Genomic DNA, 14,361 nt, shown 5'->3' with positions numbered 1-14,361 from the left:
AAGGCTGAGATGTAATAGCACAGTGGTAGAGCATTTGCCCAATATGAATGAATCCCTGGTTTCACTTCCTAATTTAAAAAAAGAGAGATGGGGCCTACTAATCCCATATGTTTGAATTCCAGGAGTATTGAGGCAAAAGGATCAAGTCACAAGTCAAGTCCAGCCTGGGAGGCCTGGATAGTAGTGCAGTGGTGGTGCACTTACCAAGCATGTGCAGGGTCCTCAGTTCAATCTAGGGCCTAGTGGAAGATGTTTGGCTCAATAAGGAATCAATGTTAATCTGAGTGAATTAGTTCTCTCGGCAGCAAGTTGTTATATAAGAGTAATACAGGCCTCTCCCTGGTCTCTGGCTTCCTGTGTTGCCATGTGTTCTCTTTTGCAAGCACTTTTGCCACTATGCCAGCCATTGTGATGTGGGCATCACAGATGAGCAGGCAGGGTCTATGCTTTTGAACCTCCAGAAACTGCCAACTAAATTATATATTTAGGGGGATGAGATACTGGCGATTGAACCCAGGGCCTTCCTACTGAGCCACACTCCTGGCCCTTAAAAAAAAAAAAAAACAAAAAAACCCAAAACTTTGCTGGGGAGATGGCTCAGTGGAATAAGCGCTTCCCTGGCAAGCGCAAGGGTCTGAGTTCAATCCCTGGTTCCACAAAAACAAAACAAAACAAAACAAAAAAAAAACCTTTTATATTGAGATAGGATCTCATTGAGTCACTAGGTTCCACAGTGAACTCAAACGTGTGATTTTTCTGCTTTAGGCTCCCAGAGTGCTGGGATTATAGGCATGTGCTACCTCACCCAGCTTTTTTTGAGAGATTTTGAATTACACACCCTATTTACCTAATAGTATCAAGCAGGGGCGGGAATATAGTAGAACGTTTGCCTACCACACAACAGGCCACGTCTGATCCTTAGCATTGCACTCCCATCCCCTGCAAAAAAAGCTGTGGAGCAATTCCAGTTATGTATCTGACTTGATTTAGAGTGAAATAAGACATTTGTAAAAAATGATCACTTTGTGCAAACTGTCGAATTTGTGTGTGTAGGGCTGTTTGTAATACTCTGCTCCTTTTGATACCTGCCATTTGTAGTCACATGTTTTTGTCAGTCCTGCTAGAAGCTGTCAACTTTATTGATCTTCCAAAGTACCAGCTATGTTTCCTTCATTTTCTGTTAGCTTTCCTTGTAATTTCATTGCTTCTGCTCTTCTACTATGTACTCCTTCTTGTTTTGGTTTCATTTTGTTCCTGAGTTGAGAACTTAAGACTTGATTTGAAGCTTTTCACATTTTCTAATGCTATACGTGATCTTTATGACATTATTTTAGCTGTATTCCACACATTTTGAGAACGTTCACTCAGGTCCTTGTATGTTTTTAAATTTCCCTTTAGACTCCCTCCTTGAACCATGAATTATAAAGTATCTTTGTTTAGTTTGCAAGTATTTGAGTCTATTGCGATTAGAAAACACATTGTCTGGCTTCAATTTTCTTCAGTTTGTTGAGGTTGTTTTATGACATATGGTTTATATGGTATACTTCCATGGGCACTGAAAGGAATGCACACTCAGCTGTGCTGAAGTGCTCTATAAATGCTAATCAGATTCTGTTGGTTGTTTTTGTTTTCAATTTTTTTAACCATCTTCGTGATTTTCTTTCTAGTTTTAAGAGGTGCTATGAGAAGGATGCTGAAGTCTCTAATGTAATTGTAGATTTGTTCATTTCTCCTTTCAGTTGTTTTTGCTTCCTACTGTCTAAATAACCAAATGTGACTAAAAACATAGCAGATCAATTGTGGGTGGTTTTGCAGCACTATGGATTGAACTCAGGGGCTAACACATGCTAGGCAAGTGCTCTATCACTCAGCCACATCCTTTGCCCTATTTTGTCTTTTGAGACAGGGTCTTACTGTATATTTCGGGCTGGCCTTGAACTTGAGGCGATCCTCCCACCTCAGCCTCCTGAGTGTTGGAACTACAATAGGGGTGTGCCACCATGCCTGGTTATTTTGCCATTTTTCACCAGTGAAGGTTAAGGAAGAATTTGCAGAGGACAGGTTTGGGGTTTTTTGGTTTTGTTTTTTTTTTCCCTACATATTTCCAGTAAATTACATTGAGTAGAGATCACTTTTTTTTTTGAGATAGGCTCTCACTATGTAGTCCAGGCTGGCCTCAAACTCATGGCAATCCTCATGCCTCAGCCTCCCCAGAAAGCATACACCACCATTCCTGGCTGGAGATTGTATTTTACATTAGGATTCCTATGAGGAAACTCAGAAATTGGAACTCACAGTGGAGGCAAGGATGGATGCTGGTCTTCATTATGTCATACCTTGTTCTCTTCATGAGGGCCATGGGGAAAGGCTGTCTCAGATTTAGTCTCAGATTTTTTTTTTTTTTTTTTTTTAGGGAAGGGTCTACAGGGTGTTCAGGGTCTCACTACTAGATCAAACTCATAGTGATCCACCTGTCTAGAGCCTCCCAAGAGCTGGGATTACAGGTCTGTGCCACCACGCCCAGTCTCTAATACAATTATTGACCACACTTTGAACTGTAAAACCAACCATCAACCATCTGCACCTCGTTCAAAAAAGCTGAGACATGACCACCTTCCAGCAACGCACGCCTACTATAAACTAAGTATGAACCAAAGAAGTGGCCTCTTTTCTTTTTGAGTCAGGGTTTGACTATGTAGTTGAGGCTGGCCTTGAGCTGACATTACAGCCCAGGATAGTCTCAAGCTTGCAAAAAACCTACTGGAACCTCTCCTGCCACACCCTTTAGACATCTCTTAGACCTTCTGGGAGAAAAATATCACAAGTAATACATTATCTGCTGTCAAGTTTTAACAAGAGTTTTAGCAAAGTAAGGCATGAAGCAACAGAAAACGCTACAATGATGAAGGCTAACAAAATGAGGAAGATACCTGTAAAGTGGGATTAAAAAAAACCCAAACTCTAAAACTTACTCTGTAATTACAACTATATTAATGTTTGCATATGAAAATGACTAAATGAGAAAAGACAACACTGAAAATATTAAGAGATTCTGGTGATTTAAAAAATACTATTCATCTTTTTTGTTTGAATATAAGTATGATTGTGATAAAAACCCTGACAGACTGGAGCACATCTCAGGTGAGGAGCACTCACCTCGCACACTTGAAGTCCTGGTAATAAGCCCCAGCATCATACGAGAAAAACAAGTCTGAAGATTTAGGAAAAAAATAAAGAAAATAATCTGAGCAACTGCATTGACAGCAATGTGCAATATAACACTCACCACTGAACACCTTTCCAAAAAAAAAGAAAGAAAAAGAAAAACACATACAAAATCCTCCTCAGACTGGAGCAGCACTGTAAATGCTCTGGGGCATGTAGTCTTCTAAGCTTTCTCTCCACATCTGCACTGAGAAAGTTGAGACAGCAGAAGGCTTGAAGAGCGGGCATCTGCCCAGGACTTAGGCACACAAGTCCTGTTCTTAGGCACCTCCTGAAGGAGCAAGGTGGTGGGCACAGCTGAAGGGGAGGTATGGATGGGCCAGGCAGCTGAACCAGGGCTGAGAAGCGCCTTCAGTCATAACTACACAGACCAGCAGACTGCCATGCCCAGCTTCTTGAACCACCCAGCTTCACCCGGGCAAGAGGAAACCTGGAGCTCTCCAGCTGCTACGGTTTGTCCCCACAAAAATTTACGCTGAGGTTTGGCCCCCAGTACAGTAGGGTTGGGAGGTGGGGCCTACTGCGAGGTGCCTGGCTCATGGGGTTGAGTTCCCATGAAGGAATGAATGAATGAATTTCTCATGTGAGTTCTCCCTCTCTGTGCAAAACTAGGACTAGTTTAGTTACTATGAGAGCAAGCTCCACTCCTTGTTTCATCCCTTTCATGCATCCTTATATGTACTGCCATGAGTTGAAGCAACATAACGTCCTCACCAGAAACTGATCAGATGTGGCCACCTGATCATGGACGTTCCAGCCTCCAGAACAGAAAGCCAAAATGAACTGTTTTTCTTCATAAATTACCGTTCTCAGATATTATGTTAGAACAACGGAAAATGGACTAAGATCTGCCCGCGCCACAAGGAACAGGGAACAGCAGCAGAACCAGGAAAAACCTGAAGTCCATACCTTAAGAATCATGCTACTATAACTTGAATGTCACATCCAGAGCTGTCTGACAGACGGCTAGAAGAAAAGAAGCTATCTGCATATAAAGCCTAGCTGAAAGCAAGCATCTACATACCATTCATGTTCCAGGTAAAGGCATCCCGCAGCTTCTGCCCATCGATCTCCATGTCCAGCCGGATGGGCACCAGCACCTCAGGCTGAGATGCATTCTCATGAATCACAGCTGGATCATGGTCATCAAAGCTGAAATGAAATAGCAATGGCAGTCAGCCATTGAAATAACAGCAGTCAGCCAAGACATGCCAGTCCCTTTGTCTAGTGCCTATGGGATATGAGTTTTCAGCTTCCTTCTGTGTCTCAGGTCATTACAAATGTGTCTCAAGGGGAAAGGGCATATCCTAGAGGGACTTAGCATCTACCACTGATGCCACACAGTTGAGATCAGATGAGGTCACAAAGCCACAGTCTAACCTGGGTAGTAGGGGTCATAAATGACAAGCACCAGCATATCCACAGCACATGCTATATACAACAGAGCAGAACTGCATGCTTCATGGACACACAGGGAAGCAACAGAAACTGGGGGCCTAGGCAGAACAAGACCTAGGCATACTTCAGTGGAAGATTCAAGGCCAAAGTAGGCATGACTGTCATTGAAAACTGGGAAAGGAAAAGCATTTACAGAAGAGGAATAGTCACGCAAACACCAGGAGGCAGGGGAATGGAAGAACTGCAGAGGGAGCAGCCAAAAGACTGCTGAAGGTGGCGATCATGCGAGGAGAGGTCCCAGGGACTCTGCAAAGCCAAAGGATGTTGAAGAGCTGGCAGTTCTCCATCTTGGGGTTTGGAAGCAGGCTCCTACCCAGAGAAAGCCCCAAAATTCTGAGCAACGGAGTATTGTATTTCAGGAAGATAAAGAGACAGAGATGGAGCAGGCAGGCTGGGGAGAGGGTGCAGAAGAAACCTAAGGCATCTGTGGAATAGAAAAGGTGGAAAGCCAGGAAAACGCTCAGCATGCCAGACATGAGCGATCCTCTGGGAAGAGGCAGGAATGCTGGAGGAAGGAGAGGCTATTAAAAAAAAGGGAAGTGACAGCTAAAATGAGATGGGATGGTGGTAGGAGGAAAGGAAGAAGGTAGGAAGAAATAAGGAATAAAAGAGGGATGGAGGGAAAGAAGGAATGAAAGAGGAAAAGCTAGGGAAAGAGAGGGAGCAGAGGGAAGACAGGGTGAGCCCTGCAAAGTTGGGAGTGAGCTCCAGCAGAGTAAAGTGTGGGAGGAGCTCTTGATGGTGTGACCATAGTGAGGGGAGGTCAGTGTTCCACGTGTGACAGAGTCAAGGATTCTTCAAAGAGTTTGCACAACCTGCCTGGGCAAAGAAGCCCATGCTGGCTGAAGAGCTCAGAACACAAGGGAGATGAACTGGGCACAAACACCTAACGAGATCCAACAGGTAGCTGGCCAAGGTGGCCCAATTCCAGGAACTTGGAGGGCTGAGCAAGTAGGAATCTGCTAAGACTGGACTTGTGGCACAAGAAAAAAGAAGGCAGTGAGAAAGCGTTCCAGGCTCTCGGCCTGAGCAAGGGGAAGGATGGAAGCCAAGCTTTGATATGGCAACGTGTGCAGGCAGCATGTGGCTCAGGGTGTGAGGGCAGCAGCTAGGGGAGGCTGGGCCTCAGACACACGTGTGGGTACAGGAGCCTGGAACATGCTCCCCGAACACGCTTATGTCTTAATCCCATAAACCTGCTACCATTACCTCATATGGCCCAAAAAAGGAGACCATGCAGATGTGACTTAGGAGGATTCTGAGAGACTGTCCAACTGGGCCATGAATTACATCACAGGGTGTTTTTTTTTTCTTTTTCTTTCTAGAGGCTCACACATGCTAGGCAAATGTTCTACCACTGAGCTATATCCCCAAACCCTATTTATATTTTTAACTCTGAGAAAGAATCTTGCTAAGTTTCCTGGGCTAGACTTGAATTAGTATTTGTCCTGCCTCAGCTTCCGCAGTAGCTAAGGGAAAGGTATTCGCCATGGCAGCAGATTCAGTGTCCTCCTAAGCCAGAAACAGATTTCGAAACACAGAAAGAGAGGCCATGTGATGACAGAGGCAGAGACTAGAACGATGGGACCACAAGCCAAGGAATACAACAGCCAGAACTGGAAAAGGCAAGGATCAGGCTTGTTCTCATAGGGTGAGAGGGCAGCAGTTTCAACAACTGCGAAAGAACAGATCTGTGCTCCTTTAAGCCACCTACTTTGCAGTGGTTTGTCCCAGCAGCCACAGGGAACAGACACAGTAGGAGTCTGGTGGATGGCACGTGAAACCCTGAGATGGGCTGTGCCCCCAGCTGCTTGGCTAAGGTGCTGGGAAAAGGAGGAGAAAAAAGTGAGAAATCAAAGCAGGGAGAGCCAGGGAGGCCAGGGAAAGCGAGGGACAGTAAAGCACTGGTACAGTATCTGGGACAACTGAAGGTCACACCATTTCTTTAGGAAGGAGACTACAAATAAAAGCCGTGGAGGATGGAGGTGACTCTGTGAGGCCCAGTGCGCAGCGGAACTCACCACAGGGGAAAGGTTCTCTTCTTGTCCCGGCCCATGCGGTTCCTATTGATGGTGGTGGAACATGGCACAGCATCCAGATGATGGGAACTGTTGGGCAGTGTGGGGACCCACTGGCTGTTCCTCTTGGCCTTCTGTTCCCTAAGGTATGTAAGAAAAAGGCCTGGTCAGAGCAGGAGTCCAAGTCTGCCCTCCAGGCCCCTACCGATGCTCAGTGATGCCTCAGGGCCCCAGGCTCCTGATGAGGAAGTCTGTGCACCACTAACTCCATGGGGCTCTGCTCCCCAGGTTCTTATTGCTACCTAGAGGTATTTGGACAAAGGGCACAAAAGGATGCTAGACACCACCCAGGGCACAAGTCAGCTGCTAACCTTTGGGCATAGCACGCTGTACTGTGTTGTAGGCAAGGCTCCCATGAAGGAATGCTCCTGATTAGGCAAAAGGGGAAAAGAGGGAGGCTTCCTAGAAGGGTGAACGCTGGCGAACCTTAAACATGGAGTCAGGGTTCATGGTGTTTAAGACAGTACAGGAGCAGTGGGGGCAACAGTGCTGCAAGGGCTGGAGCTAAAGAGGCCCCCGTCATAAGGGCTCACACACAGAGACACTGTCAGCTAGCGTAGCTTTCCTCATGATAGCCCACCCTGCTTTCTCCAGGGTATTTTTTTTATCTTGCCTTTTCCTCTTTTACTTGGCCCAAGTTCACTCTGCAGAGCCAGTTTTTCTCTCACTATTCACTTATTTTAAAATTTACTTTTACTTTTTCGAATAAACTTTGTTCCTGCTTAAAAAGAACACAAAATACCTATCAGATGGCTGGTAGTCTCCAAAAGGATAGAAGGGAGAAAAGAGAATTTATTCTGATGATGACTGTTTTAAAAGGAGCTTACTTTGCTGGCCAGGCTGGCCCTGAACTCCTGGATTCAAGCAACCCTCCCACTTTAGCATCCTGTGCCACTGGAACTGGCAGGCACCAACACACCGGGCAGACTGTGACCTTACATGTGCTGGCTATACTAAGATGGACTAGGCACGGCTTCTGGTCTCTGACCTTCCAGAACAGTAGAGATGAGAAGAATCAATGAGTATCTTATAGGAAGTGACCTCCAGAGTAATCTGAATAACTTCCATCCCATGAAGGACTCACTCTCTTGTCTGAATTCCGGGTTGGTTTTCCTACTGGGAGGTTCCCACAAATACTTTGCCCTGTGGCTGCAGTGCCAGGTGAGACAGATGACAGCACTTAGGATTCCACAGTGTCACGCGTGTTTGTCTTCCATAGCAAGACCGTAAACGCAACATTTACCTTTTTATTTCTACCATCTGCACATACAGCAGTTCCTGTAATTACTGCCCCCCACAGTTCACAGTAAGTGACAAGTTGCAGGACAACACCCTCTGAAGAGGCACCTGGGGGACGCAAGCTGTAGGCCTTTCTTCTTTCCACAAGTGGAATAGGGCCCTTGGCCTTTAACTCTTTTTCTAAGGGCTACCAAGATCAAGTGACTAGCCATCACTGGACGAGGGCCTGGGAATATGGGTTCTTTATAACTTCCATGGAGGAGTCCAGTGAAGCTGAGATGGATATCCTCTACAATCTGTGCCGTGTTTCTGCCCCTCACTGTTCAAAAATCCCACTCTATCTTGGTGGCAATCTCTCTCATTTCTAAGCCTGTGCTGTTCTGCCAGCCCTTCATCTGCTAGCCATCTCAAGGAAAGAATGCAAATTATGTTACATAGAACAGACACAGCAAGTACAAGTAACATACTCAGAGGTATACAGAGCACGAGAATCTAAGTCATGAAATCCAACCTAGGGCACACTAGATGATCTTCCAAGAGCTCCAAGAAGGGGCACTGAGCCTCTGCCCCAACTGTGATATGGTAGGGAGGCTGAGAGGCCCTTGCTAGGCTGACTGAGCAGCATGGAGACAGCCAAAGCTGCTTTGTTCAAAACTCAGCTACCCCCTAGAAATGTCATCCTACCTCCAGGGTGTCAGAATTCTATCCCTTCAGCTGGTCCTCATCTGGCATGATCATCAAGAAATTATTTACCAACCTATAAAAGGTTCTTAGCTGACATGTGCAAACTTAAAAGTACTGTCCATGTGTACATAATTTCCTTTTGTGACTTCCCAGGAAGGTCTAGCCATCCTTATGTCCTTACCACATCCCTTGGGGGAACAAGAATCTGCCGAGCACACGTCTACAACAATGGCCAGACTGGATGCATGCCACATTTCTTGGGGGAGCCATAAAAACAATCCAATAGCAAAGTTGACAGAAAATCTGGAAAGAAGTCATTTTCCACAACCTCATCACTCTGAACAATAATCCTTTTTCTCCCTTAGTGCTCCCTGGTTTTTCTCTATAGAAATGCACTTTCTTGAGAGCTGGAGACACAGAGTAGGTAAATACAACCTGGGATCGTGCATGTGTCTCGCAGATGAGCCACGTGGTACGGTCCTGCAGAGTCCACTTAATTATGATGCATAAGGTCACATCCCATTCTGCTCAAGTAGGCGCACCCTGTAATACCTGGCCTTCCCTAAACCTGTATGCTCACTGGCTCCATAGTTCCCATTTTTATTCACAGCTCTCCAGAGTACACGTACATTTCTGTACATGTAATGAGTTGACTTACTTGTTCTTTTTTTTTTTTTTTTTTTTTTGGTGGAACCAGGGATTGAACTCAGGCCCTTGCACTTGACAGGGAAGCACTTATTCCACTGAGCCATCTCCCAGGCCCCTTACTTGTTCTTTTAAATTCTTTGTTCTTCTGTTTGTTCTGAAACAGGGCTTTGTTATGTAGCTCAGGTTATCCTCGAACTTCCAATCCTCCTGACTCAATCTTCCAAATGCTGGGATTATAGGCATGCCTCATCACACTCAGCTTATTTTTAAATTATTACTAGTTCTATCACAATTTCCCCAGTTCACTACCATGCTAGCTTTTTTGAATGAATGGTAAAGCATTTTGTACTTAGTATGCACAGGGCCCTAAAAAAATAAGATTATATATAAGGATAATCATTCTTCCTGTTGTTTGTTTTCCCCTTGTATTTTCCAGATGTGCATCATCCCTTTATCTATTTACCTACTGGGGGCTGGGAGTGCAGTTCAGCATGTACTCATGAGGCACTGAATCCAATCCTCAGCACCATGAAAACAACAAACGAATAAAAACCCAAATCTACTAAAGCAATGATAGTGAACCTTTCACGTTTTCAATGATACAAATAGCCCACTGTGCCACACAGGCCACAGGTTTGCTACCACTATACTGAACTATCCAAGATTTTTTTTTTTTTTTTTTTTTAATAAATCTGAGTATCGGGGGCCTGCCCCTTAGCTCAGTTGTTTAAGTGGCTGCTTCAACAAAGCAGTCAGGCTCAGGTTGCTGTGGTTCAATCCCCACAACTCAAGCCAGCCAAACCTGCCCTGAAGGCATTCGGAGCAAAAAAATAAAATCAATCAATCAATCAATCAATCAATCAGAGTATCTAGGCAAAGACAGCATAGGAAATTTCTAATTACTTGCTTTTTTAATTTTCACCCACTATAAATATGCTTAAAGGTTCTAAATTTTTATAACTTAAAATTTTTTTTTAACATTTATTTATATTGTGTGTGTGTGTGTGTGTGTGTGTGGCCAGCTCAGCCCACCAGGGGGCGGGGCTGGCTGGCATGTGGTGCTGGGGGATTGAACCGTGGTCCCTGTGCTGTGCTTTGCTTAGCTTAGCTTGTTCTAAGTAGGTGCTTTAGACCACTGAGCCATCTCACCAGCCCGTCTAAATTTTTATACCTTTAAATCCACTGCTTTTTTCTTTTGTGACTTTATTTAGTCCACTAATTTTTCTGACATAGGAGTCCTACTTTAAAGCTTTCTTAATCACTCTCCAAAATTCAAGATTTGGTTCTACATTTCTTAGGAATTTCAAAGACAGAAGAAATGTACAAACAGCTAAGAAGATTGCAAGCACAGTGGGTAAAGTGTTCAAAGACAGTTCAATTCAGCTTGACCCTAAGATGTGTTAAGTATGAGAGCTATCCACCAGCGTCCCCCGAGCATACCTGAGCCAGGAGCACATTACCTGAGGTAGGTGGGGGGCTCCGTGCTGATGGACACGGCCTTGTACTTCTCATCATTGCCGTCAAGAATTTCTTCCACCTCGGAGGCTTTTAACAGAGTCACGCTGGTGGCAAGGGTGGTATATCCATGATCTGTAAGTGGAGAGACACTATTGCGGTTAACCTGAAGGGGGTGGTGAAAACAGCAGCCAGCCAACTGGATATAGCACATCAAGTCCTCACATGCAGGAAGTGGGAAAAGCAAGGTGTCAAACTTACTACTGCTGAACGCCTCTTCCAAAGGGGCAATCTGGATGGAGGACTTTATTTAGAAGTCCCACTGAGTAAAGCCTCCTTTGGGACTGACTTGGACTAATGTGTTCTGGAGCAATGGCTCAGGGACAGAGGAAATGCTTGGAGCAGCTGTAGCACCAGAGGCTACAGCACAGCCTGCGAGGACTCAAGAAGCTCCAGAGGAATACCCCAGTGGGAAGAGGTCAGACACCACCGCAATCCACAACATGAAGCAAGGTGGGGACATGGAATGAAAGGTGAGTACTTTTAAAACAAGAGCCCAGAGAGTTGGAAAGAGCTGCTTCACACCAAACAAGAATTTCTGTCCCCAAGCCAGTCTGGAGGTACTATCTGGAGAACAGGACAGACTGAAGGCAACTTGACCCCTAGCTCTTCTCTTGGTCAAAAGCTGTTACCTGTCTGTGGGCCTAGTCTGGCTTCTCCCAGAGGAATTAAGTAGTTATGGGGAAGGTATCTCCGAAGCACAAGGTGGAAGCATCACCAAGACTTCACCGGGGACTTGCAGAGGAGAAGGCAAAGCCAGGGAGTTGCTGTGTTACTGACTGGTGCTCACTTGGGGCAGAAGCGGACACGCAGGAAACTAACTGTTTTAGTCAGGTGAGTGGAAATGTTACAGCAGCAGAAAAAAAAAGTAGCTCTGGCTCCTGCGTTAAAAGAACCACTGATCTGCCCACATTGGCCAAAACCACAGCAGCACCTATAGCCACACCAAACAGGACAGACTGTGAAGCACCACACACAACACACACACACACACACACACACACACACACACACTTAGGTTCAGGGCAGCTCTCTCCAAGGCACTACTGCCAAGAGGCAAGCAGTTTTGCCACCTGCCAAATGGCACACTGCATCCAAATGTAAATGTTCCCTTGAAGTGTCTCCTAACAGAAGCCCCTAGGAGAAGCCCCCAAAATCTCTGAAGAGCCCTGCCCTGCATGGAGCTGCCATGACCCAAAGCATGCTAGTTTCACTAGTGTCAGGCACTCACTAGCAAGTCCCAGGCACACAGCAGGCTCCATGGAGCAGACATGCACATGAGCTTAGCACACTGGCTGCTGGCATGAAGTGCGATGGAATGGACACATTTTCAGAGGCAAGCAGTGAAAGCCCAAGAGGGGAGTGGGGGCCGGGGCCACCACCCATCACTAGAGCTGCATGGAGGATGACTATGGAGACACGCCCACGGCAGATGGTAGAGCATCACGGCATTCCTAAAACGTTTTGAGACCAACATGTCTTCACAGCACCTGCTACTGTCCCTGCTTGGGCCCACTCGGACACCCACTGGCCCCCCTGGAAATACTTGACAGTGGACCATCAGTGGCTCCTGCAGCCATGCTCTTACCTGAGCCTCACGTGTGTGCTGGAAGGCTGGCCCCACCCCTGGGATGCTCCCTGCCTAAGTTAAGGGCTGCAGTGAAGACACTGGAGTGAAAACGTTTTATCTTCATGACATAAGCGAGTGGTTTTGAAACAGGTTTACAAACCCTCGTGAAGACGCACCCTTAGTGTTAGGTTTTGTTTTTTTACCATGTGACGATGCAACTATTTTCTTCCTCTCTTCCACAGTGGCTAGTCGCCTCCAGAGTGAGGGGTATCTCTTGTACAGAGAACCTCGGAACATACGGAGGTAGTTTCCCACCTATGAGTAAAGCAAGAAGGCTCATTATGAAGGTCACATCTCCAAGTGAAAGAGGAGGGTCCTTTTCAGTTAAATCTAGCGTTCAATAAACAGGCCTCAAGGTGGTCCCCAGGCGCCAAGCTTTTGGCACTAATAAAACACATTCTGCTGACATCAAGAGTTCAACAGCAGTGCACATCTGGTCTACATCTGTGCCTCCTGACAACAGAACCAAGTTCCAAAAGGCCTGACCAGATGTCTGCAAGGAAGACCCTCCGAGCTTCGTAAAAAGCCTCCAGAGCTTAGCAAGAAGCTCATGGTGATTCTGATTTTGGAATAAGGCACTCCGGCACTTTCCAGAAATATAAGGCTTCTTTGACCTTCTTTTATCTCAAGAAGCAGACTTTGATATTTTTATGATGTAATAAACACCAAAAAGGTCTTCTAATTTTAGACAGATGCAGGATAATTTCCTCCATGCCCTGTGATGCTTTCTTTAGTAACAACATCCAAACGGGGGACACCAAAGGAATTTTTCCCAAGAGTCTAAAGAGAACTTACTGGAGATCACTAGACTGTCATATAAATCATTACTTCTCCAAACAATAGTTTTGGTTTGTTTATACCAAATACTGAAAGTACATTGTTCCTCATGAAAGTTAGTCCTAAGGTTTTTATAAAGGCACCCCATGGTCTCATTCACTTTTCAGAAATGATCACTCCAGATTCACATTATGGGGGACAGTCACTGTGGATGGAGTGCCAAGTGCTGACTGTACATGGACCTGGAATTATTTTCCTTTTTTGGGTCTCTTCAATCCTCGGCTGATATCTGTGAACTTCGCCCTACAAAGGATCACTTACATTATTTCCCCATTCTATCTATCCAGGATAGTCCAGATTTATTAAAAGTATGCTTCACTTCTTTTTTTTTTTTTTTTTGTTCCTCGAATGCCTTCAGGGCACTTTTGGCCAGCTGGAGAGGTGTGAGGTTCGAACTCCAGCAACCTGAGGCTGACAGCTTTGTGGAAGCAGCCACTTAAAGGCCTGAGCTAGGGCCAGCCCCCCCCACCCCAGCTTCTTCACTTCTTGTTAAGCGAAGCTGTATATGATTAACAAGCAGCGCTAATGAACACAATGAGAGAAGGGCAGCCACCTAATCCCTCCTGTGCCACATAGGGTGCAGACCCCTCACTGCTACTTGATGTCTGCACCATCACCAGTCAAAGGTAAAAATGTACTTTACGTTAGGTTTTGAAAAGAAACTGAGGGGCCAGGCATGGTGGCACACACCTGTAATCACAGTGCTCAGCTGGCTAAGGCAGGAGGATCTGTGAGTCTGAGGCCAGCCGCAGCTGCATAATGAGCTCAAAGCTAGCCTGAATTACATTGTAAAACCTTGTCTCAAAAAGACAAAAGAGGGCCTGCCAAATAGCTCAGCGGATTAAAGCAACAGCAAGCAGATGCAGGGGCTGGCCCATGGTCCTGTCCCCTGGGGCCAGCATGCTGAGACAGCAATAGAGACTGGGTGTGGTGGCACACACCTGTAATCCCAGCTCTTGGGTGGCTGTAAACAGGAGGATCACTACAATTCTGATCTAGGAGTGAGACCCTGAAACCCTGTAGATCCTTCCCTAAAAATACAAAAAA

General features: G+C 45.7%; 1 protein-coding gene across 2 annotated transcripts in view; it reads right to left on the bottom strand.

Annotated features, from left to right (window-relative positions):
- The window catches only part of Smarcb1 (SWI/SNF related, matrix associated, actin dependent regulator of chromatin, subfamily b, member 1), a 37,251-nt gene that overhangs the window by 18,649 nt on the left and 4,241 nt on the right, over nt 1–14,361 (bottom strand). Inside the window, exons 2-5 of one of the 2 annotated variants that reach the window (XM_004636310.3) lie at nt 12,594–12,732; nt 10,793–10,922; nt 6,705–6,842; nt 4,250–4,377 (exon numbers count right to left, since the gene is read on the bottom strand). In XM_004636310.3, coding sequence (XP_004636367.1) covers nt 4,250–4,377; nt 6,705–6,842; nt 10,793–10,922; nt 12,594–12,732 — 535 coding nt within the window. The remainder of the gene's footprint in view (nt 1–4,249; nt 4,378–6,704; nt 6,843–10,792; nt 10,923–12,593; nt 12,733–14,361) is intronic. The other variant, XM_004636311.3, reaches the window with a different exon arrangement.

Source organism: Octodon degus, unplaced genomic scaffold (genome assembly GCF_000260255.1).
Source record: "Octodon degus isolate 3935 unplaced genomic scaffold, OctDeg1.0 scaffold00079, whole genome shotgun sequence".
Classification (NCBI taxonomy): Eukaryota; Metazoa; Chordata; class Mammalia; order Rodentia; family Octodontidae; genus Octodon; species Octodon degus.
Note: the sequence above shows the minus strand (reverse complement) of the source record. Positions and strands in the feature narration are given on the sequence as shown.